The sequence below is a fragment of the Dinoponera quadriceps genome, unplaced genomic scaffold (genome assembly GCF_001313825.1).
Source record: "Dinoponera quadriceps isolate SergipeBrazil2010 unplaced genomic scaffold, ASM131382v1 scaffold4585, whole genome shotgun sequence".
Taxonomy (NCBI): Eukaryota; Metazoa; Arthropoda; class Insecta; order Hymenoptera; family Formicidae; genus Dinoponera; species Dinoponera quadriceps.
Genome location: NW_014559030.1, coordinates 180,644 through 207,067, shown reverse-complemented (window position 1 = coordinate 207,067; position 26,424 = coordinate 180,644). Strand labels below are relative to the sequence as shown.

The 26,424-nt window shown below is 44.1% G+C and overlaps 5 protein-coding genes across 12 annotated transcripts in view; 2 read left to right on the top strand and 3 right to left on the bottom strand.

Moving 5' to 3' along the window:
• Positions 1-470, bottom strand: part of LOC106750156 — a 5,335-nt gene extending 4,865 nt beyond the window's left edge. The window contains exon 1 of the mRNA XM_014630286.1: positions 248-470. Coding sequence (XP_014485772.1) covers positions 248-342 — 95 coding nt within the window. The 5' untranslated portion in view covers positions 343-470. The remainder of the gene's footprint in view (positions 1-247) is intronic.
• An 85-nt stretch (positions 471-555) lies between these two features.
• On the top strand, positions 556-8,962 carry LOC106750154 (pupal cuticle protein 20-like). 5 transcript variants are annotated; one of them, XR_001374919.1, is made up of 7 exons: positions 556-641; positions 937-1,161; positions 1,234-1,399; positions 2,348-2,516; positions 2,587-2,671; positions 4,138-4,263; positions 6,103-6,191. XR_001374919.1 is itself a non-coding variant. In XM_014630283.1 (7 exons), exons 3-7 carry the CDS (start codon positions 6,603-6,605, stop codon positions 8,583-8,585), a joined length of 819 nt encoding a protein of 272 aa, XP_014485769.1. In that variant the 5' UTR covers positions 4,601-4,679; positions 6,103-6,258; positions 6,327-6,602; the 3' UTR covers positions 8,586-8,962. The 5 variants fall into 5 exon arrangements, 1 of the variants encoding a protein (XP_014485769.1); XR_001374916.1 differs by having other exon boundaries at positions 1,234-1,831; XR_001374917.1 differs by having other exon boundaries at positions 1,234-1,831; positions 4,138-4,679; positions 6,103-6,187.
• An 86-nt stretch (positions 8,963-9,048) lies between these two features.
• On the bottom strand, positions 9,049-18,621 carry LOC106750153 (ATP-binding cassette sub-family A member 1-like). Of its 2 annotated transcripts, none has more exons than XM_014630281.1 (26): positions 18,477-18,621; positions 17,820-18,242; positions 16,641-17,281; positions 16,231-16,529; positions 15,935-16,093; positions 15,603-15,846; positions 15,300-15,467; positions 15,023-15,210; positions 14,744-14,908; positions 14,512-14,620; positions 14,268-14,422; positions 14,028-14,189; positions 13,885-13,956; positions 13,668-13,806; positions 13,349-13,586; positions 13,089-13,248; positions 12,746-12,959; positions 12,148-12,666; positions 11,928-12,053; positions 11,619-11,834; positions 11,243-11,515; positions 10,861-11,171; positions 10,272-10,419; positions 9,929-10,139; positions 9,617-9,830; positions 9,049-9,522 (listed from the first exon to the last, which is right to left on the bottom strand). In XM_014630281.1, the coding sequence occupies exons 3-26, from the start codon at positions 16,951-16,953 to the stop codon at positions 9,301-9,303; spliced, it is 5,025 nt and encodes a 1,674-aa protein (XP_014485767.1). In that variant the 5' UTR covers positions 16,954-17,281; positions 17,820-18,242; positions 18,477-18,621; the 3' UTR covers positions 9,049-9,300. The 2 variants fall into 2 exon arrangements, with proteins under 2 accessions (XP_014485767.1, XP_014485768.1); XM_014630282.1 differs by lacking the exon at positions 18,477-18,621 and adding an exon at positions 18,315-18,459.
• Positions 18,622-19,235: 614 nt separating this feature from the next.
• LOC106750162 lies at positions 19,236-23,143 on the top strand. Of its 2 annotated transcripts, none has more exons than XM_014630294.1 (5): positions 19,236-19,477; positions 20,704-21,442; positions 21,531-21,806; positions 21,878-22,412; positions 22,655-23,143. In XM_014630294.1, the coding sequence occupies exons 2-5, from the start codon at positions 20,712-20,714 to the stop codon at positions 22,877-22,879; spliced, it is 1,767 nt and encodes a 588-aa protein (XP_014485780.1). In that variant the 5' UTR covers positions 19,236-19,477; positions 20,704-20,711; the 3' UTR covers positions 22,880-23,143. The 2 variants fall into 2 exon arrangements, with proteins under 2 accessions (XP_014485780.1, XP_014485782.1); XM_014630296.1 differs by lacking the exon at positions 19,236-19,477 and adding an exon at positions 19,487-20,074.
• Positions 23,144-23,170: 27 nt separating this feature from the next.
• LOC106750161 (transforming acidic coiled-coil-containing protein 2) overlaps positions 23,171-26,424 on the bottom strand; it is an 11,150-nt gene continuing 7,896 nt past the window's right edge. For both annotated transcript variants that reach the window (XM_014630292.1, XM_014630293.1), the window contains 5 exons: positions 24,838-26,419; positions 24,436-24,740; positions 24,102-24,328; positions 23,690-24,001; positions 23,171-23,592 (listed from right to left, as the gene is read on the bottom strand). In XM_014630292.1, coding sequence (XP_014485778.1) covers positions 23,397-23,592; positions 23,690-24,001; positions 24,102-24,328; positions 24,436-24,740; positions 24,838-26,419 — 2,622 coding nt within the window. In that variant the 3' untranslated portion in view covers positions 23,171-23,396. The remainder of the gene's footprint in view (positions 23,593-23,689; positions 24,002-24,101; positions 24,329-24,435; positions 24,741-24,837; positions 26,420-26,424) is intronic.

Sequence of the window (26,424 nt, the reverse complement as noted above, 5' to 3'; positions counted from 1 at the left end):
GGGGGGGGGGGGGGGGGGGGGGGGGCTCCACAATGAGGATGTCCAGCTCGCAGGATTCCACGATGATTACGGCACGGGAGATAAGAGTCGCGACGAGATACCAGATTCCGGAGTTGTCGTCTGCCTGACGACGACTCCGCTCGACAAGCTCGCCTAGCTACGAATACACGCACACATCGCGGACGTGAAGAGAGAGGTTAAGCGCGCGAAATCGAAAGGAGACGGCGGTGCGCGTCTCGCTGCTTACCTCACGGACTCGGCGATGTTCTTGAAAGTGTGGGAGATCGCCATCCGGAACAGCTGCGCGTTGTTCGGACACTCGGCCTCCTCTTCGTCCGCCATCGTCCTCGACCGCTCGTCTCCTTCTTCTTTCTTCGTCGCCCGAACGGCACGCACGGACTTGATGCGTCGACGATGCCGCACAATAACGGTTTTCGCGCGAACGACCACCGGCGAAACAACCGTGCCTCTAGCCGCTCGGCGGGATTTGAATCGCTCGGGAGCGTGTCGCTGCGAGTCTCGCGCGCGGCCGACAGATGCCGCGTCGAACGCGATGCGTCTCGGCGGACTGCCGCAACTAGAGGCGCTCGGCTTTGATCTAACCTCAACTTGCTGAGCGGAGCGAGAGTCTGACGAATTCGGTAATTATTGCCGGTGGTAAATGGGAATTATCGAGCGCGTACGCAACATTGCCGACATTTCAGATAAAGTATACGGGAAATGGAATTCAATTTAATTGTTCTGATGAAACTGGATAGGTTAATGAATACTCGCAATTCCGCTTGATTAGAACGAGTATCGACACTATCGTGCTCGATGATTCCTTTCGAAAATTTGAAACGAGAAACTGGAACTGTTTATTCGTATACGTAATAATTATAATAATTTATTTGTACCGTCGAATCCTCTTGCTCTTTGTCTTTTTCTGCTCTCCAGATCGATCAGCGGATCATAACCGGTTTGATCGATAGACGAGGTCTTCGTAACGAACTATTTGCTAATAATTACGGCGAAAGTTTTGCATTACCCGACGCCAGTGGAATCGAGTCGAATGGTTAATTAGCGCCCCGGATTACAGCATCGCGCGTCAATACGTACAATGTAATTGCTGTGCGGTTACAGACGCACGATTAATCGGCCGCTCTTTCCACGTATTGTATTGTATGTCCGGAGGAATTTGTTGTACGCGCGTCGCACTTGAAACGCCATTCCTAATCGACGCTTGCCTTCTAGGGGAGAAGGGACTCCGTCGCATTTTTATCAAGAGCTTTTCGCAATCGCGCTAATTGCTCGGCCAATGGACACAAGGTCGCGCGTGAGGGAGCGAACAATGTTAAGCGAGAACGAAACGGCGCCGACGGTGTGATATTTGTATCAATTGATAAATCGCGTCCGGCAGGTAACGATCTTCCAATCGATCCTAATGTGCGCGCCGTGCGCGCGCGCGAATTGCGTCAGGCCGAGAAAACGAACACCGGCGCATCGTGCCTCATCGACTTTTACGAGTGCCTCGTTGCGGAGAAACTAGATGCGAGCCGCCGTCCGAAAGTCGGCGAAAGGATTCACCCTCCGCGCGGAATTTCGATCGGCGATCCCGTCGGCGCGCTCGATCGATCGGATTGCCCGGCGATCTGCTCGCCGATCACGCCAGCGCTTCCTCTTATATTCCGCTCAAGGCGAGCCAGCCAGCCGAGTGCGAATCTACGACTCGAAATCGGATCGTCCTTCACCGACGTCGGCATCCTCTAGACGAGCGGTCGGTCGTGCTCGAATTGCTCCTGTTTGCCGTGACGGCGGCACCCTTCGGAACGAACCGATGCGCTTCTCAAAGGTCAGCGTCGACGACGACGACGACGTTGACGACGAGGACGATGAGGTCTCGTATATAGTAGTTGTCCGAGATACGCGCGATTCGAGAGCACGTCGCGACGCGCCTTCGTTGTATTATGCAACCGACTTCAGCTGGCAGCCTGAACCATATTTTCATTTGCTCTCGGCTCACCTCTCGGGAAGGCTCAGGCTACTGAGCCGGAGCACCCATTCACTCTCGGCTTGTCAGCCGGCGAGAGCATCGTTGGTGTAACCGTGAAGATCGCGATAAAGCATCGCGACGGCTATCGCTGATAGACCGAGGCGTCTTCACCCCGATCGATAGGACAACGGAACGCAAAACTCAATATTTCGCGGGCCAACATTCCGCGACACGTTATCTAATTTCGATGCGAAATAAATATATAATAAAGTATATATAAATATATATATCAGATATGTGCATAAAAAAATATATATATGTATGTATGTATATAATATATCAAAATATATAAATGTGCGTACCTTTTTCTTCTAGGAGGAACAAAAAGAGATAGAAATCTATAAAAATGCTATAAATCACACTGTACATCGTAATTGTGGCAGAATACAATGTCAAACGAAGAATTAAAGCGACATCCGACGAGTCTGAAACACCCTGTATCATTGATTCCAGCGAGGAACATCCATCATGTTACCCATAGAAAGTACGTATCGACAGAGATGATCGTGGGAAGATACTAGCCGGCAATAAAATAATGCCGTTCCATTTTGTAGCAGTCCGAGCGGGGAGATATGAAAATGAAGTAACAGACGCGGACAATATCCATTAATGATGGCGGAATGCAGTTCCAAGCGTAAGGTAACGGAAATTGACGGGGGTATCCTAATTATGCGCACCGTGAAAACAGTACAGAGTCGTGGAGTTCAATCGCGATGATGTAACGCGACGGTCTTGTGTGTTTTCCTCTTATTTGCAACGCGATCGAAGCGGGCACAAATTGGCGCATAATTAAGTTTAGCGTTTCACGCACGTGAAGAAATCGATTCTCATGGTAATCAGACACGTACGCGTCCTATATAAGTTATATATAGTGAGCATATATTATAATATATATATATATATATATATCACTCTCGATGGCGTCAGAAAATTAGATTAAGCCTGAGTTTCTACTTAGAAAATAAGCAACAATCTAATCGCATTACAGTGAGTGTTACACGTGTAAACATTTAATATAGATTAATTAAAATAAAATTGATAGACGAATCACGCGTCAAACGAATAAATACACGAAAAGAAGAACTCCGTTCCTGCGACAAAATAGAGATCAGGTAAAAACTCGGCGACAAGACGTGATATCTCTGTTACCGCGACTGAGAACATTCGTTTTTGACCGAGTAGAAGCCTCCTACCTTCCTAGGAATCTTTCGGTTCCCACGATCAAATTTTCGTCTGGTCCCCGGGCAACGGAAAATTCCGTTATACTAACGGAATTGGAATTTTCTCCGCGATTGATAACAGTATTTTTATTTTTTTAGGAGCGCGTGATACTTTTGACCCGAACGCCTCCATCGGCAACGTAATTAGCGGACAAGATTGACTTCGCCGCGACTGTATCGCTACGTTGCCGAAATTTAGCGCAACAAGACAAAAATGATCGCGATCGCGATCACCTCTCGCGAGCGTCTGCTCCCCTCAACTCCTCGCGTAGAAACCTCTGATCCGCTCTTCTTCCTTTCCTCCATTTTTTGCTGCGTCGCCGAGTTGCGTCAAGACCGCGACACGTAAGAGCTGCCGAGAGACCGCAGCTTTTTTTTTCCCTCCATCGACCTCCGACGCAGGCTATTCTTTCGAAATAGTGCGATCGCGTGCACGAGGTCGTAACAAGGAGAGCGGAGGGAGAGCACACGCTTCTGGTTCTGAGCACAATCTCTTTATTATATATCGCTCTTCAATAATGACCCTCGACATACTTCCGCGATTATACGAATATTGTCGAAGATCGATCGGGTTCGGCCGGCAGTGATTACGAATTTGCGCAAGCAAAACGTATCAAAGATATTTTCACACGGGAAAAAAGCCTCGATTCTTACAATTGAACGAAGACCGGATGAAAACTCGGTGGCAAGAAATAATATTTCCATTACCGTGACCGAGAATACTCGTGTGAGCGTTCAGCTGCGTTAAAAAACTGAGACCACCGGGAACAATCTTCGATAGAAACCTCCTGCGGGAATTTATTCTGTTCTTGCGGCCGAGTTTTCCTTCAGTTCCCAGGCAGCAAAAAATTCAGTCACACCAACGGAATTTTTCTTCTCGTGCAGGTTTCGGCCCATGAGATAACTTCTATCGAATATCCTTCGGCTTGATGGAACGTTAATCCAGGAGCGATGTACACAAAGGACGACACCACCCTCAGCGCGATCGATAAGATCTGACTTGGTGAAATTGTAAGTGACCGGCGATTAATCGCAAAGGACGGCTGGATTGCTCGTCTACCTTCCAATTATTGTGGTGCGCTGATGGAATTCGATACACCTCGGGTCCTCAAATCCGTCGAGCCAGCTGGACGAGGAGTTCCCGCGCCAGTGAACCTCACCTCACCTCTGGCATAACACGAGCAGCCGATGTAGATGAGTGCACGGATAGCGTGCTAAAAGGGCTGGGTCCTCTCGAGGAATATCGGCGTCGCGATTCTCTTAGAAAGCACCGACGGAGTGGGATGCGATGACTCGATACGGTTGCCGTATCCTATTATCGAACTCGTAGCTCACGATCGACATGATTTTTACCGCAGCCGCGCCCCTTGCATCCAGCCAGACACTCGTGCGGAGTACATCTACTCGACCTCGGGAACCAGGCCGCCGTACGTAGCGAGGGACATTTCCGAATGATTCAATTGTGATGATCAGGATCGCTCGGGAAATATTCGAGAGGCTTCCTTTTGTGTGTCTTGAATCCAATCGCTAATCATTATAAACGGATATACACAATTCATGTATACGGATAAGAAAACTCCCGCAACTGGATGGAAACTCGGTGACAGGAAACACGACATCTCCGTTGTCGGAACATTGCGAACACTCAGATGCGCTAAAATTTGGTCGACTGAGTAGAATCTCCGTGCGGGAAATTCAGTCAGACCGACGGAACCGTGCGCTTCTTGCGCGTTTCAGATCTGTCGCGGTTGTCCCTCCATGCATGCTCGCGCGATGAGATGTGAAATAACATCACCGCGATGTGGGAACATCCACTTGCGATCTCTAAATATGGACCCCCACGGTTTCGACCGCTCGATCGCCGGGTCTTTCTCTCCGTCGAAGTGAGCGCGTTGGGATGCGCGATCATCTCGTCGAGGCGTCTACGGAGTACGGTGACCCAAAGGCGGATCGTTAACGTGCCGATCGGGGATACCTAGCGCTTTTCACGAAACCGTTTATGGCGCCGTGTTCTACGCACAAATTGCGCCGATGTGTAACACTCTCCCGCCTAGGAGACCACCATGCCTGCGAGTTTTGCGCTCTTCGGGCCGATCAGCCTTTATCTTCTTCTTACGTAACCGTCGAATCCACCGAGCAACCGGATCCAATTCACGCCTCGACGATATTCTTCCCCGAACCCCCGGTCGTATAATTATCCGAATATATTCCGACGGTACTCGAGGAAAATGCACGTGAGCTCTTGACGAGGTAATAGCTCGCCGTTAATAACTCTCGCCGTAACCGCGCGGATGATAAACCCTCGGTCTTTACAGGCGCCGCAAAACGAGCGAGCGCATCAACGACGTTTAGGGCCGCCACGGGAAATCGTCCCAGGTGCACCCGACCTAGCGCACGCACGCACACCATCATCGGTATGCGTACCAGGAGATGCTCGACGCACCGATTGCACAACGAGCCCGCTCGATTGCGCGCGCGTTGTTCTCCATAAGCCACCGTCGCGGATGGCGACGGTGGTGACGGTGACGACGGTGATGCGCACGGGTATAATTCCCGCCGGTGTAATTACAAGGGAGAACGCGCGTCGAGGTACCGTCGGCGGCTGCTTTTCTGTTCATCGAGACGCGTGCATCCTTTGTGGCGATTTCAGATACGTGGAAACAGTCTCCGACGAGTCGCGCACCTTGACTCGCTGACGTCCACTTTTGAACAGCGCAGGGCAGTTCGCCGTGTGAATAGCGAGAGAATGAAACATTGTATTCTAAACGATACAATAACCGTGGCGTTTACCTCAGCTCTCTTTACCACTTAGCACGATCTGCTATCTCGACCCTATCGCTTTACTTTCAGGTTGACCCCATTGGCCGACCTTCAGGCCCGTTCGGAGATGCTCGCCGATCTGTATCACCCGGCGTTGCGCAACCACCCTTCATCCCACGTTACTCGACGGAGAGCCGCCTCCTTTGCCGCCCCTCGTCACCGTGCTCTTCTCTTCATCCGGCATCGGTATCTCTCTTTCTCTCTTTCTCCTAAGCTCCGCTCTCCGTCTCTCTCACCGCCGACTCCTTTCGCAGCGAGGAGATGGCGAATCTTCGAGGAACGCACACCGGGTGATCTCTAGCCGCGCGCGCGATGCCATCCGCGCGGTTTCTCATTGGCGGGTGGGAGGAAGACGATCCTCCGCGGGATCGGTATATAAGCATGCTGGATCCGACCTGGATCCGTGCAGACCAATTATCGTCGTCGGTTTGGCGATACACACTCGGGCACCCGCTGCAGTGCGACGAACGAGTAACACCGACCTGAAATTCGATCGACGAGCGAGAATACGTGTGGCCAAAATCAGCGAGATGAGACCGGTAACGAGCAACGCGGTAAAGCCTGCGGCCCGTACTTCCGCGGATCTCCCGACCGGAACCGGCGGCGCTCCGCGAGGTGTCCCGCGCGATTCTTCGCCGGGTACCGTGGGACTCTTTCGTGTGAAACTTCGCGAAACGGAGTCTGAGAAAGATGAAACTTTGTTATATTTATATCGCTCAATTGCTTCATTCTCGGGAGATGTTTAACAGACGCTCGCGAGCAATTACCGCGTTTCTTTATCTCTTTCCCGCCGGGATACGAATGCAGGCCGGGCGTCTGGTAGACGGCTCCGCTTTAAATCTATGCCGGTATTTCGAAGAGTGTTTACTTTTTTTTTTTGCTATATTTCGGGATTTATATTTTGGGATTATTTCAACAGCTTGTGATCGCGCTACTGACTATTGTCGGCACGTGCTACGCTGCACGGCTGGATAGCACCTACCTCCCGCCCGGTAGCGCCGGGAGTGCGGGAGGGGCAGGATTGATCCCTCCAGGACGCGGTGGTCCTATTAAACCTGGAGGGCCTGGTGGGCCTGGTCTCTATGGCCCACCTATTGTGCCTGGTGGCCATGGAAGGCCTGGTGGACCTGGCACCTATGGTCCACCTACTGGACCCGGTGGGCCTGGTACCTATGGCCCACCTAGCGGACCCGGCGGCCATGGTGGGCCTGGATTCGGTCCTGGTGGCGGCGGCGCTTATCCAGGTGGTAAGTCGAAACAAAGATAAAGAAAGAAGCAGAGTTTGCATTTAATCTCAAATAGAATTCTCGTTCTAAAAACAAAATTTTCCACTACATGGAGAAGAAAAATTGGGTTGAATTAACACAAGTCAAACGCCTTTTTTTAAGGAAACAAAACTTTTAGTTCTCATGAATTAAATTCGGTTCTTAGGACTAGAAATTCTGTTTCTTTTAACCAAAAAGTATCCGGTTTGTTAATTTTCATGTTAATTCAATCAATTTTTCCTCCTTGTGTGTACGATATTTTCATTTTATTTCTATAATATTAAAATTCTTACACATACACACAATTAATATGTAAGTATATTAAAGTAAATAAAATCTCTTACACGTCAATTCATCCCTTGGAATTATACTTGAAATAAAACAGTTTTCATTTCTCTCGAAAGAAGTTTTATCATATCGTTTCATTTTTCATTTCAGGCGGACAAGGCGGACCCGGCGGTCAGGAGATACCGATCATCGCTTACAGCAGCGATAACGTCGGCGACGGGAACTACCAGTTCAGCTACGAAACCGGAAACGGCATCGCCGTTCAAGAAACGGGCCACCAGCAAGGTGAGAGATCGCAATTTCCATTTTTCAGTCAAGTCTCACTGCTCCTCGATATATTGGGTTTTCGCCGATAATGAGTGTTAAAAAAGTGAAGAGCCGCCTGAATAGGAGAAGCATTGAGGAGCGTTGAAGTGTTGTGTCGCAATGCGTCGACTCGACAATGCGTTGCATCGAAATAAAACGGTGCGTGTCGATTGCAGGTGAATCCGAGTCGGTGAGCGGATCCTACTCTTACACCGGGCCCGACGGTATGCAATACTCGATCACGTACACAGCGGACGAGCATGGTTTCCATCCTCAAGGTGCCCACTTGCCGACACCGCCCCCGATTCCGCCGGAAATTCAACGAGGCGTTGAACTGGCGCTCGCCGCCGAAGCCAGAGGCGAGAATCAGGACGGTAGATATTCGCAGGAAGGAGCTGGCTATCCTAGCGGAGGTAATCCATAAACTCCGGACGTGATCGAATATAGATATATATAGCATATAGATTGTTGTTCTTATCGTGACAATTCATACTCAGGCTTGTTTTCATTGATTTGTTATATCTCGTCTACTACTTATCTCTTTTTTTCCATCCTGCAGGAGGCGGCGGTCGCGGTAGTCACGGGGGTGGTGGTGTTTATCAGGGACCGAGCTCGTACCAGACGAGTTCGGCCGGCGGAGGATACCGATATTAGGCAGCGAATTCGCGACCAGTCATCGTGTTGAACACACACACACACCCACCACACGCAGATACCGTTTCACTACGATAACCTTATCCGCGGACGGGCTTGTGTACATAACAGTGTCATTCATGCAAATCTCTTTATTTATGGAAAATACGAGTGTTTTTTTTTTTTATTTATGGAATGCCTGCTCTCCGATCTTCTTTTTCTTCCCTCTCGATTTTGTATACCGGTGCAATGCTGCTAGACTTTCTAGATGCTGTAACGTTGAGACTCTAGGAACATTGCCAAGTCATGCATCTGTCAAGTGTACGCAACATGATTTGGGTAATTGAAAACACACACGCACTTTACATAGACACTATAATTATACATGTATCAACTACGATGTTTTTATGTATACATATATTTTTTGAATAAAAAGTGTATATTAACACAATGTGAAGTGTACAATACTTAATAAAAAATAATCTAAATTAATACTTTTACTTCACATGTATACAGGGAGAAAAAATACATTATTTACATAAGTGTATTACACGAAAAATATCTATCTTTGTATAATTTTATTTCGCGAAATAAATTAAAAGCGACATCTAAAAGTCATTTCATTGAGCGACTAATCGATAACTCATCGAAACGCGTTTTATCGTATTTTTATTGCATTGTTCATATAATATCGGAATAATATTGGTATAATATCGGAACATTTAATAAATCACACTTATACTGTTTCTTCATGACTAGCATGATCTGAAGGTTCTTCTTGAGGCGGCGGCGGCGGTGCTTCAGCTCCTCTCGCGAATTGTATAAACAGCTGCTCTAAGGTCGCCGACAACACGGCATAATCCTCGATGCAATTGTACCTTCGCTTCACATCGTCCATCGTGTTGTACATTTTTTCCCACGTTGTGTCGCAATCGGTTACATGGTAGGCCAGTAACCCCTATGAAAAAAAAAAAAAGAAACGAGGAGAAATTAATACAACTGAAGGAAGAGGAAACACTTTGAAAAGAACGAAAGAACACGTATGTTATTACCAGATTTTCGTCTCGAATGTCGCACGTTAAACTCGACTCGATGATGTTCTTGATGCTCTCGGCTTCCTCGTCCGTGCGATCCGGATTCAGTTTGACGTGAATATCGTAACCCGCTCCAAATCGTTGCTTCAGCTCCTGGCTCGCGCCGATGCAAACCAACTGACCCTTCACCATGATGACTAGGCGATTGCAGAGTGCCTCGCATTCCTCCATGCTGTCGGACAATGTGCAGTGTTAATATCCGCCCTGGTGAGTCCCACCGAGGTCTCAGCGCGAATATTTGAAGTACCAGGACAATTCAATCGGGCTCACCTGTGCGACGTAAGTATAATGGCTTGCCCAGCCGCCTGGCAAGACTGCAAGGTGTTCCACAGCGATCTCCTGGCCGCGGGATCGACGCCGGTGGTAGGCTCGTCCAGAAGCACGAGAGTAGGATTACCGATAAGAGCCATTGCGATATTCAAGCGTCTCTTGTTACCGCCGCTGTAAGTACCGCTTGGCTGCCACATGTAAGCAGTCAAGTCTGAAAGATGAATACGCAGAAGTAGTGTTTCGTCGCAGCCCGTATGCGCTTTGTACAGAGGACTCCGGCTTCTCTTAAAACTTTACGTCTATTTGATCCGTCGCTCGTCTATTAACATCGTGATGCACTCACTCAGTCTGTTGATCCATTTGTTGACCTCCAACTCCACGTTCGACTTCGGTATGCCACGGAGACGAGCGAACAGTCGTAAATGATCGAAAGTGTTCAGGGAAGGAATTAAAGCGTCGGTTTGCGGACAGTAGCCCATCTCGGACAGATACTGCGAATAGAAATAAATACCTTTAAGGCATCTGTTCCTTCGCCGCTGAGAAGTCTTTTAATTAATGCCGTCAGAGGCGAGGAGAATTCTTGAACATGCGTTTTCTCACTTCTGATGTCATCAAACAAGATGACTGCAACTAGAGATTAAAAGCCTTAACCCTTGCAAGGAAAGATAGAGGTCATTCATAACCCCAGGAAGAGACGTTATTTGTTATATTATTACAATAGTCTTGAAAAGTATATTCAAAAGTATACTGTTTGCTGTTCCGTATGATCTTTATGTCATTTCCTTGCAATCAAATCCTTTTAATCAAGCAGAATGCATAGTCATGTATTTGAGTCACTCGTGACTCCATCTTTCTGTTCACATCCTGCTGCATCACCTTTCCTTGCGAGGATTAATACTGAAAATAACGTTTAAATGTGAGACTGTCGTTACCTCTTTCCTGTTCGAATGAATGTTCGCTCTTCCTAAGTACATTATACCGCTGTTAGGTGTCTCTTCTCCAGTTAGCATTCTGAAAGTCGTGCTTTTCCCGGCACCGTTCACGCCAAGCAGTCCGAAACACTCCCGTGCCTTCACTCGAAAACTGATCTCTCTCACGGCCATCAGCTTGCCGTAGTACTTGCTTAATTCGTACACCAAGAATAGACTGTCGCCCTCACTGATTGGACTTTGCAATATCTCGCTATTTCTATTAGCGGCAAATTCCTCTTTAAGGTTTTGTACCTCGATGTTTGTGGTTATACCTAAAAACATATCCAAATTTTTCGTACCGGGACATTATTATCCGGAAGATACTCCAAATAATTTTACTTACTTTTGTTGGCTATCTTATTGATTTCTAACGCTACCACATGTTTCTCCTTCTTCACTTGATCGTCCATTTTGTCGCAAGCGTCCCTCAGTTGCGGTTTGACGGCCTTCCTAAATATCAACGGGAACAGCTTCTCCTCCAGACACAGCAATATAGTAAAATATAAAATTGGCGTTAGACCGAGATACAATATGCACTCCTCGAAGTTAATGTCGTCTTTGAAGTTTTGAAAGTAAGGGGTTTGATTTCTGCATTCTCCGTCTGAACAATCCAAGCCTGTGACCAGAATGACAAGGAAATAAGCCTCTGTCTCTAAGTTAATAGCACACGCAGAAAATATAAAAACATATTTTATATATATAGATATCGACAATCTTACCACAGCAAGGATCGCGGACGAAACAAGTTATTTCATGAAGTTTATTCGGCAGACGACGACACCTCGCGTTTTGCATGGCTATGTTGTAAAAGGCCAGATGCCCGTGATACAAACTTACGTAAGGAATTAGTCGAAACATTCTTTTTTGTATAATGTGTAATAATTTAAGATTGTCGAAAGTATGTATCAGTTCATGTAGCACATATTGTATTATAACTGAAATAAACATTTCTCAGTTTTATTCCTTCTTATCCGTTCGATATATTTTTAATAAAATCTTCAGAAACATGCATCACACAGTAAACTTACCGAGACCGAGAGGTGCCAGACTCAAAATAGTTATTACCGTGCTCCTTGACTTGGATAGAAAACTGAACATGTACACTATAAATAGAACATTAATACCGAACAATTCCAGAAGCAATATTGTAGAGACTGAAAAAGAAACAGTAAGCGGGAATGAGTGTAAGAAGAATAAAATGTAATGAACTGATATATAAGTTACTTATTTCTTTCTGATATTACTTACTTATTTCTATTCTATAATATAGACGGATATCAAGAATAACATCCATAATGTAATATGCTAAAGCAATTATCAGCACAGACATAGTATATATCAGAAAATCGACAGTGAACATTGTTCCCCAGTACGACACAGTTGAGACGCCTGTCATACGTTGAAGTTGCTTAACATTCGTTGCCTTTTCCTGCAATGGATGTACCACGTAGATCGCCACAGTGGGGAAGAAGAATGCGCAAAACAGCAAAGTTCGCGAAAGCGACTCCGCTTCTGGCATTTGTATTCTGGTCGAGGCGAGTGTGTTCGGCAATTGTTGCCTGGACACGTCAATCGAGTGTTTATTGTCGGCGAAAGTCTTGATCAGCGTATTACTCAGGAGATTCACTGTCAACGGCACACCGTGCAGTGCAATGCCGGAATAAAAACCGTTCACCAATGTCTCGTTCATAGTGGAGTTAAATTCGGCGGACACGATATAGTTGTTACGATACTCCGCGATATTAATCAAGGAAATATTTAGAAGCGCTGGAAGAAGAAAAGACCGAGATAAGGACGTCGGTCTACCATTGATGCTACAACGATACGATATCGTGTCAGCATTTACCGTTTGTAACACTCGTATCAAAAACCGCGTCTGCGGACCCGCCGAAATCACTGACGGTGTCCTCGTATATCCGGCCGATTGTTTCGTTGTCAGAAGAATATAAAGCTTTCGGATATCTGTACATGTCAAGTCTCAACGGGACAATGTTTGTGGGGTCACTCGGTAAATTGTAACTTAAGGATATTAAAAGTATCGACAGGAGAGGAAACATCAGCTGAAAGTATCAAACGGCGGAATTAACAACAGAAGCAACTTCTACGTTTCAACGGCAAATATCAGTAGCATGATACAAGCCATCTCTCTGGCATAATTGTAACGTAACTATTATGAAAGAAATGCATACCATCGCCAATAAGTTGGCCAAGTTTTTCCTCGTATATGTGAACTTCTTGGAAAGCAACGCCAATAATGATTGCAAGTATAGCTCGTTGCCTCTAATTTTGTCTACTGGTGCTGTAAACAGCTCGTTAAGATGTTTTCCATTATCCTCATTCTTTGCGATCCTACGGATAGTTCAACAAGCAGGTGAGATTAAGGAGAATAGTGTGGAAAAAAATGTTATTTATCTTAGTAATCGTAGTAATCGTAACGATAAAAGCATACTTTAAAAATACTTGTTCCAATGTAATCAATGATACGCTTATTCCAGTGACTCCTAGCTTTTTCTTCTCGCTCTCTACACTATCCAGCGATCGTGGTAAAGAAGCAGTGTATGGTACACTCAGGAGCATCTTCTCGCTATCAACGCTGAGTTGTTGCGTTCTCGGGTCAAATTTATTGATGATTTTCGCTGGTTCACACCAGGACTTGATCGATAAGGTAACTTCTACATGACCATGACCTGACGACGCGCAAGATGGAATTGTAAGAATCAAAGAGCAGCGTTTACGTATCAACAAGTCCAAAATAATACGTGTCTTACCATGCTGTTTCTTCAAAAACATCGCTGTACCAAAACTCTTTAGGCGACCTATATGTATTATCGCGATTCTATCGCCAAGTATGTCAGCCTCTTCCATATTATGCGTGCTAATCAATATTGTTTTTTCTCCCCTAAGTTTCTGACGAGAGAAAATCAAATGTTGTAAGACATCACGGCAGCCCAATTAGTTGAAGTAACTCAACTTAAGGCTACTCACCAATATCATATCCCATGTGTCTCTTCTGGTCTCAGGATCCATTCCCGAAGTCGGTTCATCCAAAATTATAATCTACACAAAGTATTTTAATGGATCAATGTAGATAATATGTTATGAATACACATATCTGCATTGGTACTTACGCTAGCATCGCCAATGAGTGCCATCCCAAGGCATAATCTTCTCTGTTGACCGCCGGAAAGTTTGCTAGGCAGAAAATCCCTCTTCTCGGAAAGCTTTAGTTTGGAAAGCAAAAGATCGACGTCCTGTCTGATCTGGTACCTGCTCTTCCGCTCAGCTTTTAACTGTTATAACGTTGAAATCACATGGTTAAACATAATTGCCTTTGTGTTTTATAAGTATTATCGTCTTATCAACCTTACCAAGCCAATGAATTCTATCTGCTCGAATACGTTTAAATCTGGGAAAACCATGTTCTCCTGAGGACACAAACCCAGATCGTTTCTAATATTCTCTAAATGCTCTACTATATTTTTGCCGTTTATAAATACTTTTCCTTGCGTTTGGTCGGTCACGCCTATTAAAATATAAATCTAACGTATAGTCCCGGCAAAAAATAATATTTCTTTAGCTCCAATATGTAAAAACTATTTTGCGAGATGGTACCTGTTAATATAGACATAAGCGTAGTTTTGCCCGCCCCGTTATGTCCCAATAGGGCAGTAATTTCTCCTTTGTAAAAGTCCACGGAAATCCCTCTTAATGCGTGGACTTGCTGAAATAACATATTTCAACGTTAACTACAATTTACCTAAAATGTAACATCTCTCTCTCTCTCTCTCTCTCTCTCTCTCTCTCTCTCTCTCTCTCTCTCTCTCTTTACGATATATCAATTTACAGGTTTTCGTAACCAGTTTGTTGTGTAAGACTTCTTAAGATCGCGGATTTGTATTCCAGGTATAAGTGCATTGCCTAGAACCGGCTCAAAATTTTCTTTGCCTATTTTATCATAATCCAACTCGCCAGCTTCATCATCGAGAGATATTTTATTCTTCTTCATACACTGGAAAAATGAGAATTATATGAAGAAATGTGACGTGTTTCTTTTTTTACATAAACATGTCGTTACTTCCACTCTACCATGAATCCCTCTTCGCGCGTGTATGTGTAAACTTACTTTCAAAAAATAGAATGGATCTTTCTGGACCCCGTATTTCCCCGGGAACACAGCGTTTATATACACCGCGAGTGTAAAATGTATCACAGCACCCAAAATTGAGAAGAGAAATATAAAACCCGTACTTCCTACCATACCGTATTCTATATTTCCGGTGACGAAAAAACTATCCCACTGAACGCCAATCACTAAAGAGACAGAAAAGCTTTGTACAAATTTCTTAAAATCTATCCAATAAGCTAGAATCAATACAACAAGACTAGAAATAATTACATACGTTTACTTTCATACGTATTTGATTCTTCAAACAATCTATAGAACAAAATATTCGGGAATATTATACCAAAATATGGTATAACTCTAAAAGCTCCGCTGTTCCACAAGTTCTCATGAAGTGCAAACGCCGCTATGTAGGTAATCGATAAGACAATTGTCACAAAACGTGCTGTAAAGAGATTGTATTAAGAATATAATTTATAATAATATCAAAGATATTATATTATCGAATTTTATTATTTTACAAGTTTTTGATATTATATTATATTGATATAAAAAAACTACTACTTATTTTAGGTCTTACGTCTCGAAAAATATGCCGCAATGTGCATGCCAAAAGATATAAGGTGAGCAATATTCGCAGTGAATAGAAGCCAAAATATAAACCCGTTTCCATAGTGCATGTAGGCTACGACAACTCCTTTATTAAAAGTAGTCTTAAACAATGCGATTATTGGTATTATATATAGATTACTAAATAATATTCCTATAAACAGCCAGCTTAACAAGTTGTAGAACTGTTTAACGCCGTTCATCGCCATTAAAACCTGCGGCAAAACAGGTAATTGATATTTAGATTTGTTGGCAATTAAAAAAAAAACACAAAATACAACACAGACATTATATGATACTAACATTTACACCAATAAATTTCTCCTGAGCTGCATAGCTGGCTTCGACACAAAGTGGAATAATAAAAATTATAACTGCAAACGTAGCAATCATTGCACGTAGTATTGTATCACTATCGTCTATTTTAACATGTGGTGGATAAGGCATTCTTTGTATTGACATCTAAAAAAAATACAAATCCCAAAATGTTTCCACATACGCGCAGATATATTTTTCGATATTTCGCGGTAGTAAATCATTCATTCATATTTATATGTTTCTTCCGAATATTTATGTGTGTATGTATGTGTACGCAGTACCTTTATGTTGGACATGTAATCGGGTATTTTTTGGTTTATAAGTGCTTCATCTACACACATCTGGATCTGTGCAAATGGGATTAAATCGAAATACGCAGTAGGTGTTGCGCCCAGATGTTCACCTTCAAAAGTTTGGAATAAATTATATGGAACCTTCCAAGAATGTCTAATTTTGTACTTCATGTTTCTCCCCTCATACTGTTCAAAAACAACCGCCATAACAGTCATCAGTGGATTTTCAGCTTGGACCAATGTATAAGTGTCTACCATTTCAGTCTCATTTGAGAAACCTTTCACATCTATATGGAAGAAAAAGAATAATAGTTATATCGATACATTTTAGAAAGGACGTGACACTAATACAAATTCTATAATTATATTTCAAAAATATAAAAGTACTTTGAGCTTACTTTCAGATATAAGCCCGAGGCAATATCTTGTGGATTCCATAATTCTAATTGTATAATTATTTTTTGGCAAATAATATAGTCTGGTCAAGTCATGATCAATATTAGTCAAATCAGCTTTCGTTTGTATAGGATAGTGTATGTTCTTCGTTATGTTAACTGGCGATTTAACACTATAATCTCTTACAGCTTGTAATAATGAGAACAATAGAATAGGTACCAAAGTTTGTAAGAATATTATCGTACGCCAGTGTCTTTTGCGCACAATCAGATTCTTATACAGCAATAAGGCAAACATTTTCAGCCTAGAAGCCATATTTATTTTGTCCTTTGTAAAGGAGCTTCTCAACAATTTGTTAGAACACAGTATTCCAATCTATAATTGGTATATATAGCCATCTGCCATTGAAAGTACATGAAGTACATGAAGGCCGCTGAATAAATGATTAGAAGTGACGTATATGTTGACGTATATATTGACTAACTTCAAGCGTATTGTACAAATTGGTTATATGTGACCTTGTGGATAGCAAAATGTGCAAATTCTTTATCTAATCCAACAATTTTCATAACATTATGCATAAATCCCACTTATCTATTCTTTCTTAGGTGTAGAATATCACCGTTGTCATGGTGAATTTTACCTAAACAAATATGATTCATTATATCACACAATGGTAAAGCTAGGTATTTATTTATCTATATCAGTATTCAAATATTGTTAAAAATTATCTTTATAATCTTAATATATTACTAAAAAAAACATTTTTTTTTGTTCTCAGCAAATTCAAAATATTAATTGAAATATCTTATCAGAATGAAAAGTCAAGTCATTCAGAAAGCAGGCAACTATAATGTACTTTGACTGGGTAACATATTTGACATCCAATCTATTAGTGTACAAGGAAAGTATTTATGAAATTCCAAAGTAGTCTGTGATTTTCTATTTAGATACGATAGAATAAAATATGCAAATATATATAATATAAAATTATTTGTTCAATGTTTCAACATTGATTGTCCCATGTAGCAAATTACTGTCAGATTAAAGATTCCATAAACACATCAAAGTAAACAAGTTCGTTTACTCGCTATCAGATGTATTATCATTGAAATCACAAACGGAGAAAGTATATATCTGTCGACAAGATAATCGAAGTGATAATTCTGTATTTTACTCACAGAAGTTATTTCGTCGATGACGATCCGCCGTACAAATATTCAATCCGATAAGAGCTGCTTGCTTTATAAAATTTCATCTTATCATATCTTCGACCCTGGAGGATTATTGTTCTTCCGTACAATATTGTGCAGTCATACGACGGTTGATGACGACACTATTTCATAGCAGTAACGTTGTGCACAGCAGGCGACGACAAACTGCTGTCAAAAATACCAACGCAGCTGTATCGCGTGTCTAGAGGCGGGGCTATGCGTAAGGTAATATAACGTAGCGGTCTTGAATCGCGCAACTAACAATAATCCAGCGCCCGCATTAGCCAGTTCCGACGACGAGCGCACCGCGATAAAATCGAAAGAGCCTCCCTATGCTGCAGGAAGCATATTCTTTTGAGTCATCCTCATATATAATCACTTTTTCCAACCCTAAAACATATAGACAAAATGCAACGTATTGTAACTTTGGCGAAAATAATGATAATTTAAGAAGCATTTTACCAGAGCTTGACATCTTCAGCTGCATTTTCGGATATAAAGCTTACTTATTTCCCACAGTGCAGTAAGAATGCAAATGCAGATCCGTCGAAGATGTCAAGATTCTCGTTGAAGTTTGTCAAGTTGTATCGCGCAAAATGGAAATTATGCATAAATGACGCTTACGTAAACGTATGGACACGCTTCTCTAATTAGCCTATCACGTAAATTTCGTCGCAACTTTGTTCTCGTTGAATCATTCAACAAAACACAAAGGACATTTCCAACTGAACGTTGATTCGTACTACTTGAAAATACAGAAGCTCATTTCCCTTATTGTCGAGTTATATACTGTTGTGTGTATTTACTGAGCTGATAACATCGGTCCGTAAAGTGAACGTCAATATCAATCGATGCACCGAGCAAGCTATATCCCTTATAATAAAATATATAGAAACTTTCATACATTTTATTGATTCTGTTATTTTTCAAACACAGAATTTTTTAAACATAGGACTGATGGTTTACAGTATATTAGAGAGGAGGAACAAGTCCTGAATATGAATACGTAGCGAAACTTGAGAAAAACAAGCATTGCGCAACCTTCCTGTCACTGTCTACATATATATGGCCGATATTCATAGTCGGATCTTGTATCTTCAGATGCATCGTAGCCAATGAAACGACGAACCTAAGATGATCTTAAGAATATCAACGGAATTGGCCAATCGCATTGATCCGTTGATCAGTTTAGCCAGTCGACCAATGCGGCCATTGGTCAATCCGTTGAATTAATCGATAAACCACGACGGTAGAAACGGACGACATACAAATAGTGACGAGACTTTATGATGACAGGTGAAGCCGAACATGCCCGAAGAGTACCACGAAACCAGCCGAAGTGTCGCAGCTAATCACAGCTGCCTGCTCTATAAAAGACCTCGATGCTGTCGACGTAGACGCAGTGTGGCTGAAAGGAACACATTTGTGTGTCTATTTGTCGATGTAGGCGTGTGAGCACGAAACGGTACGGTTATCCTGATCCTTCCAGAATTTGAAAAACAAGCTGGGCTCGCGACCAGTGTCGATTATTGGACGAGGGGGTGATGTTATTTCAGAAAGGAGACGGATATCTGTAAAAGGAAAAGAAGGAGGACGGTTTTCCTGGCTGTCAATATTACTGGAACGTGAGTAAATATTGCGCGTATGTTCGCATATGTGTGCGTACGTAATTTTTTTCATAGTCTCGCGTCGAAGCGAACTGCATGTGGTAATCTAACACCAGTCACGTTTTCGAACGACAGAATCATCGAATGATTGTAGCCGTTGGATCGTACTTTCTCGAATCTTCGTCAATAGGCTATGAATGAGAGATAGGAAGAATTTTATGTTAGATTTTTACGTTAGACCAGCACGACACGAACCGTTGATCAAGTCACGACGAAGCGAGTTTATTTCAATCGCGGGTTTATTTGGCAAAAAATTAATTCGCATCGCGCGTAAGGTCGACGAACCTCGTGCACGACTCGTGCGGATGAATGAAGGAAAATCTAGGGTACTTCTTTAAGTTAAGTTAGGTTAAATCCAGTTGGCCGCGACTTCTTTCGCCAGTTATTGCTGCCGCTGGCTCATTGTCAGATGGCGGACTATTATTAACTCGGCAACTAACGTTCGTGCCGACGTGAATCCTTCGGCGCGTTCCTCGCGAGTCTCGCAGAGAGAATTCTGTTGGAAACAGTGGAAAATTGTTTACTATGTCGCGTGAGATAAATTCCCGATACTCGGTAATGAAGTAGTAAACATTGAGACTTCTTGACGATCGATGATGAATGAATACGATTATTTATTGATTTTTTCGCTCTGTAAATTACGAAAGTCATTTCTGTTCCATGTGATTGTATCGTAATCATCATCTCAGTGTGTTGTACGGAGAATTTACGTCAGACCGACTCCGTATCGTAGTTATTAATCTTTTTAATAATCCTTAACTGCCACTAACTATTAGTTGATTAATTAATTAAGCCTTGATTGTTTCTTTTGATAATATTGCCTAAGTCAGATATTTCTCGCAATATTCTAGAGGATCAAGCCTCGGCTTGATTAATTAATTAACTAATAATTTGTGAGAATTGGGAATTATTAAAAATATTAATAACTGGGACATAGGATCGGTTTAACGTGGAAGGCAAATTCCCCTGAATACATTTTTAAAAGGTCCGACGAATGAGTTGGTGCGTGCGTTTACATTGTCAAACATATTTATCTTCCTATATAATTCTAATATAAATGTAGTTGCGTCGTCAACCGTGCTTGACTCTTATTATTGGCCTGTCTATGTTTTCATTGATTATACATCTCGAGAGCCTGACACAATTTAAATTGTTCTCTCTCGTGAACATCTTTTATTTTTCAGAGGATGCCATGGATTGCTGTATCGCCAGTCCAAATTATAACTTGCAAATCACGGGGGCATTTCCTAATGTCTCTAGCCCTGAAATGTTTGACAGTGATGGTGAAAATGAAATAACTAAGAGGAAAGTTACAGTATCAGCCAAAGACCATACACTAGCGGCGATTAGCCCTCCGAAACCTTCCCAGGCTGAATTGGTTGTGAAGTCAGATAATTATATGCTAGCTAGAATTAATAAGTATTTGAGCGGTGTCCCACCACCGCCGAAACATACAATTTGTCAGAGCAACTGTTCTGATTTACTCCAACGTATTCGTGAAAACCGTCAATTATTCTGGACTAATTATCCATTGTCGAATGAAAGTTCCGATGCAAAACCTGCGAAACAAGCCACTTCGGAAATTATTAATAGAAATACTTCCTATCAATGTACAAAGGGTCCTTCGAGGAATTTAACAAATGCTTTTAATGCTTGTGATTTATCAATTAATGCAGGTAGCACTGAATTAGGTGCGAATGGTGATAATGGTGATAGTGATAATTTAAGTTTACGGTACAATCCTTCTGAAGAGACCAAAAGTTCAGTGAATGTGAAGAAACAGACAATGAGAGTTCCGTCGATTGAGGATAGCTCAAATGTAGCTGAAAAACGATCTCCTCTTTTATATCACACAACTAGCGAAGTAGAAGCTACAGCTTTAACATGGCCTCAGGCGTTCTCCCATAAATACCACGGCATACAGTATGTTGATGAGATGCTCTTAATTTATTACAACACCCAAACATAATGATTTGAAACCTCTTAAACATAATTTTCCTTTATATTTCAGCTACAACAGAAGCAGGACTGTGGAAGACTTTGAGAATTTAACGGTTAAATTATGTGAGAGGTACATAGGAGCGGAAACACAGTCAACCTGTAATATATGGTTTTCGAAGCAACAAACGGGAAGCCCGAGGAAGCGAAGTTTACTGGGCAAGCGCGAGAACGGCCTGAGCCCGGGAAAGAGATTGACTTACTTAGCCAGAAGACGCAGGACTTTCTCTAGCGCTAATTTACAAGGACTGGGCGTCACCGACAAGAGGCAGTTAATGTTACAGATTAAGTAGGTGTTCTAGGAAATACTGTAATATTCAGAAGAAAGTTGCGATGAATAGTGTATTCTTAAAACTGTAGGAAACCTACATGCAAAAAGAGAAAGAGTCCCACTAAAGGTAAGAGTCCCAGAGGTAAGAGCCCCCGGGGGAAGAGCCCGCGAGGAAAGAGTCCGAGGAATTCGGCATTGAAGAGAGTGGCGCGCAGATTAACGTTGGACGGGCCAAGTCCGCGCAAATCCAAGTTGGAGACTTCGAAGCGAGCGTTGTTCCAGAGCCCTCCCGCGGACCACCCTGGTCCTAGTAAGTTATTAGGTGCGGCCAATGTGGATACCCTTAAAATCAAGCGCGTTCTATTCCCGACGACTCAGAAGAAAGAGGCCGAGTCCGACGATGCGGAGCAAGCGCTCTTGAGAGAGAGCAGGAAGAGGAAGTGCGACGAGGAGCTGCAAGGGCCGCGAGTCAAGTGGTCGAAAAGCTTGTCCTTCGACTGCATGCATGAGTTAGAGACCAGCTCGAAGGTCACGTGGGACAGGCACTCGTCGAGCAATATTCTGCTGAAGAATGATTCGTCTTTCAGTCAGGAGAGAACCGAGCTCAGCGACGTGCACAGAAAAGTGCGTAGTCTCTTTCGCTGCTCGCGATATCATTGTTCTGTTCTCTTTAGCTGAACCGGTTGGAGGAATCTAGCGCTTCAAGAAATTTACGCATACTGAAGCGTGAGAATCTCGTCCGTACGCTTCATACGCGTCAATGTGTGTGTAAATTCCCAGAACTAGTGCGGCCAGTTCAGCTAAAAAGAACGGATCGCACACTCCACGAGTGCTCAATGCTACGTTTTGTTTGATTTATTTTTCAGAAGCTACTTTGGGCAGTCGCCGAAGCATTACGGAGCAAAGGCATCGGCATGAGCCATCCAAGATTCAAACAATACGCCGCGAATCTAGCGCGCACAATCAAGAAGTTTATGCCTGACCTTGAAAATAAGAATATCCCGCGGAAACCTGGCAGTACGAGTGATCGTATGTTGAAATTAGCCAAGCATCATGTACTGTTTCTCATCGATACTAGATCAACGGATTGACGGTACTTGGTGGTACAAATTAGTCAAATACGGAAAATTGCATACAAAATTTTCCCTTTGGCGAGCAAGTGACCGAGTGCGGGTGCTTGTACATTTAGCCGACGTGTGTTTCCCACATACACACTGACTTTTATTTAATTTAATAATCTATAAAACAATGAAATATGTATCATAGTAACGATGTAAGATCTAAAAACGGGATTTGTTTGTATACTGTTATACCCATTTTGGAGGATATTAAATATTTTTTAATCCTACAGGAGAGAGAGAGAGAGAGAGAGAGAGAAATCGTGTTTTTTAATATACATAATTTTATTAGCTTTAAAATAGTTATATGTCACAACTTATAAATAATTAATAAAAGACGTTTTTTTTTAAATGAAACGAAACTTGATAACTCGAATCAACGCATGTGTACATACATCAATCACAATAACATATAGTTATAGCTAAGACAGTGAGGACGAGTAAAAAAATAAAGACTAACCGCGCGACACTTCGTTATATAATTATAATTTCACTCTTGATTTCTGTGACCGACCCTGGCAATAACCTCGTCTAGAATCATCGCGAGTTCTTTATTTTCCTTGGTTTTCTGCTCCACGAGCTCGGCGAGCGAATTGCTCTTGAGTTCCGCTTTTCTTATCATCGCATGCAGTTTCACCGTCTCCGCCTCGTTCTGCTTTCGTATTCCGTCCAACTCCAGATTAGCTCTAGAATTAGAAACAAAACTGTATCTCCTCGAAGAACAAAGGATGGCCTTTTTTTATAAAATATGACATCTCGCGGGGATCCTCAATCACGACGTACTTTTCTAGCTGAGCCATTGCATGGTCCTTCAGTTGATCGTATCGCGTTTCCAACGTCTTTATAGTATCTACATTCTCCTGTATACTTTCTTTTAATACAGATTCATTATTTTTGTACACTGACACAACCCCTTTGAGCCTCTCGTATTTTTGGTGTACATCATTGAACGCTGCCTCCGTATTGGTAAGATGGTGATTCGCAGCCTGCAGCTCCTCCTGCAACTTCGCCTTCTCTTGCTCGAAGTTCGTACGGTCCCTCTCCCGCTCGGTAAGTAATCTGCTGATCGATTTTTCATATTCTTCCACGACGACACTGAGACAATCAATTCTCACATTTAATTCACATCTCAAATATATTTCATCTTTATTAAAAAACAGAGAGAGAGAGAGAGAGAGAGAACCAAATTGCTTACCTCATTTGAGTTTTCATTTTCATTTCTTGCGCCACTTGTGCCTGCAGCTTATTATTTTTCTCCTGGAAAATTCCTTTCTGCTTCTCCAACTCGACTTCATGTTTCTTCTGCTTCTCTAATTCCTCTTCTAATCGTAGCACGGTCGTCCTTACAAGCTCAAGTTCCTCGGCTAAATTTATATCGGCAATAAGCGGTGCGTCGGACTTAGGCTCTTCTGCTGGTTGCTCCTGGAGATAAACGTTCTCTGGTTAATAACAGGCTCGAGACGATGTGCATTTAACGCGCAACGACGACTGGAGAATTTGAAGGTAGAACCGGATAGATTTTTACTCACATTCTTCTCCTGAGCTTCCTCTAGCTTCTGCACTGTTCCACTAGGCAGGGGGCTATAAAAAAGCAGCCTGTCTATAGCTGCTATGGCAGGATTACGTTTTGGTGTACCAACGTTGGGGAGGGGCGACTCGTTCTTGTCGTTCTGCTCGTCGTTAATCGGCTGGGCGTTCCCTTGAGACAACATGCTGGCATTCGATACCAATGGGTCGAATTTAACGTACAAAGACTCTTTCCTGAGGCGATCTATCGCATGCCTGGAGTTACTACGCGCTAGCAGAAAGTCAAACGTCGAGGGGTCCTGGAAAACTGCAAAGCGATAATATTCATTTAATCGACAAAGGTTTCTCTCTCGGTCGCGCGAGCCTGTCTAAAAGGAGTGTTCCAGGAGAACACTCGCACTCACTCGTGGATGTTGCTGCGCTGACAAACGTATCTGCTTCCTCCACGAACTCCAGCGAGGAATTGAGCAGATCATTAGTGACCTTCTCCGCCGTGGATCTGAACTGCTCGAAATTTGCTTTTTCTTCGGTTAGGGCCAACGTGGTGCTCTGGCGCTGAGGTTTAAAGTCCAAGTACTGATCTTCACTCGACGCGGCCGCGAAGTCTACATCGATCTCCTGCAGTGTGAGCGTGCGATCGAAACTCCCGTCGACGGATCCCTCTTTTTTCGCAACCGTTGAAGCCGCACCTTCCGCGAGAACTTCCTCCTTTTGTATAATCACAGTCTCCGACGGGTCACGTTGCTCCTCGACGAGCCGGGCCTCGTTACATATGGCAATATCTTCCTCGGGTACGAGAGTTTGCGTTTCATTCAATGCCGCACTGCTCCTCACCGACGAATCTTGCGTGTCGATGTTGGCCTGCGGGTTCCCGCGGACTTCCGACGTTTCCGCAACACCGCTCTCGCTTGACTGCTGAACGCTATCCTCCTGTTCGCCCACTCGAGGCGAATCTTCTTCCTTGTCAACTTCCTTCGTATCCGCTCGAACGTCAGAGCTATCTACGGTTGTCGGTGTAAATACCTTTCGATCATCGGGTGATAACGCTGCCGCCGGTGACGCTGATGCGTGTCGCCCTGACAAATCGGTGTCTTCTAAGGGCGACGACGGTACGGGCAACGAATGTGGGCTTTCCGCATTCTGTTGCGCCGGCGGGAGCTCCGACGTGGACGGAGCGGAGACGTGGGTGGCGCACGACTCGAAATCCTCCGACGACAGTGTCTCGGCGCTGTGGTGGCTCTCTACCGTCCGCTCCTCGTTAACCGTGGCCGCGCTGGCGAACGAGATATCCGGCGACACGGTGGCCGTTACGTCCAACTGATCGGCCGCATTACTCGCGAGCAGCGAGTCTTTTATCGCGCTGCGCGTCTCAGCTTCACTCGTATCATCACTCTCCTGCGGCAGCGGCGGGACGACTGGCTCCTCTTCCGTGGGGCTCGCGGACTGCTGCTTATCACCCGGAAGAAGCGCACTGCTGAGCTCCGGGACGAGCGTCTGAGACAACGACGACGTGTTGGGCGACTGAGAATTCCTCTCGATCAGCTGGATCTCGTTAGCGGGGTCGGCGACGAACTTCGACAGGTCCTCGCTGAGGGAACAGTCGTTCGTGTGGAACAGCGACTCGTCCGTGGCCGACGCGAAAGTTTGGTCCTGGCTGAGATTGATATCCTGCGGAACGACGTCGGGCTCGTCCCCGAGGTGGATGTCGGCGCACGCGAGGATCAGCTCCTCCACGCCGGGAATGTTGGAGTTGATGTAGGAGACGTTCGCGAGGTCGTCCGGTGTGTCGAACGACGTGTCCGGGCATATGCCGCTGCTGCTCTTGGTGCTGAGGGTGCTGCTGAGGCTGTGGAAGCTGCTGGCCGACGACAGGCTCTCCGGGACCGAGCGCGTCACCGCCGGTCCTACGTCGGCGAATTCGCGGGCGAAACGAACCTTCACCTCATGCTCCGGTGTCTTCGCCACGGGTCCGTCGTTGCCGCCGCTCTGGA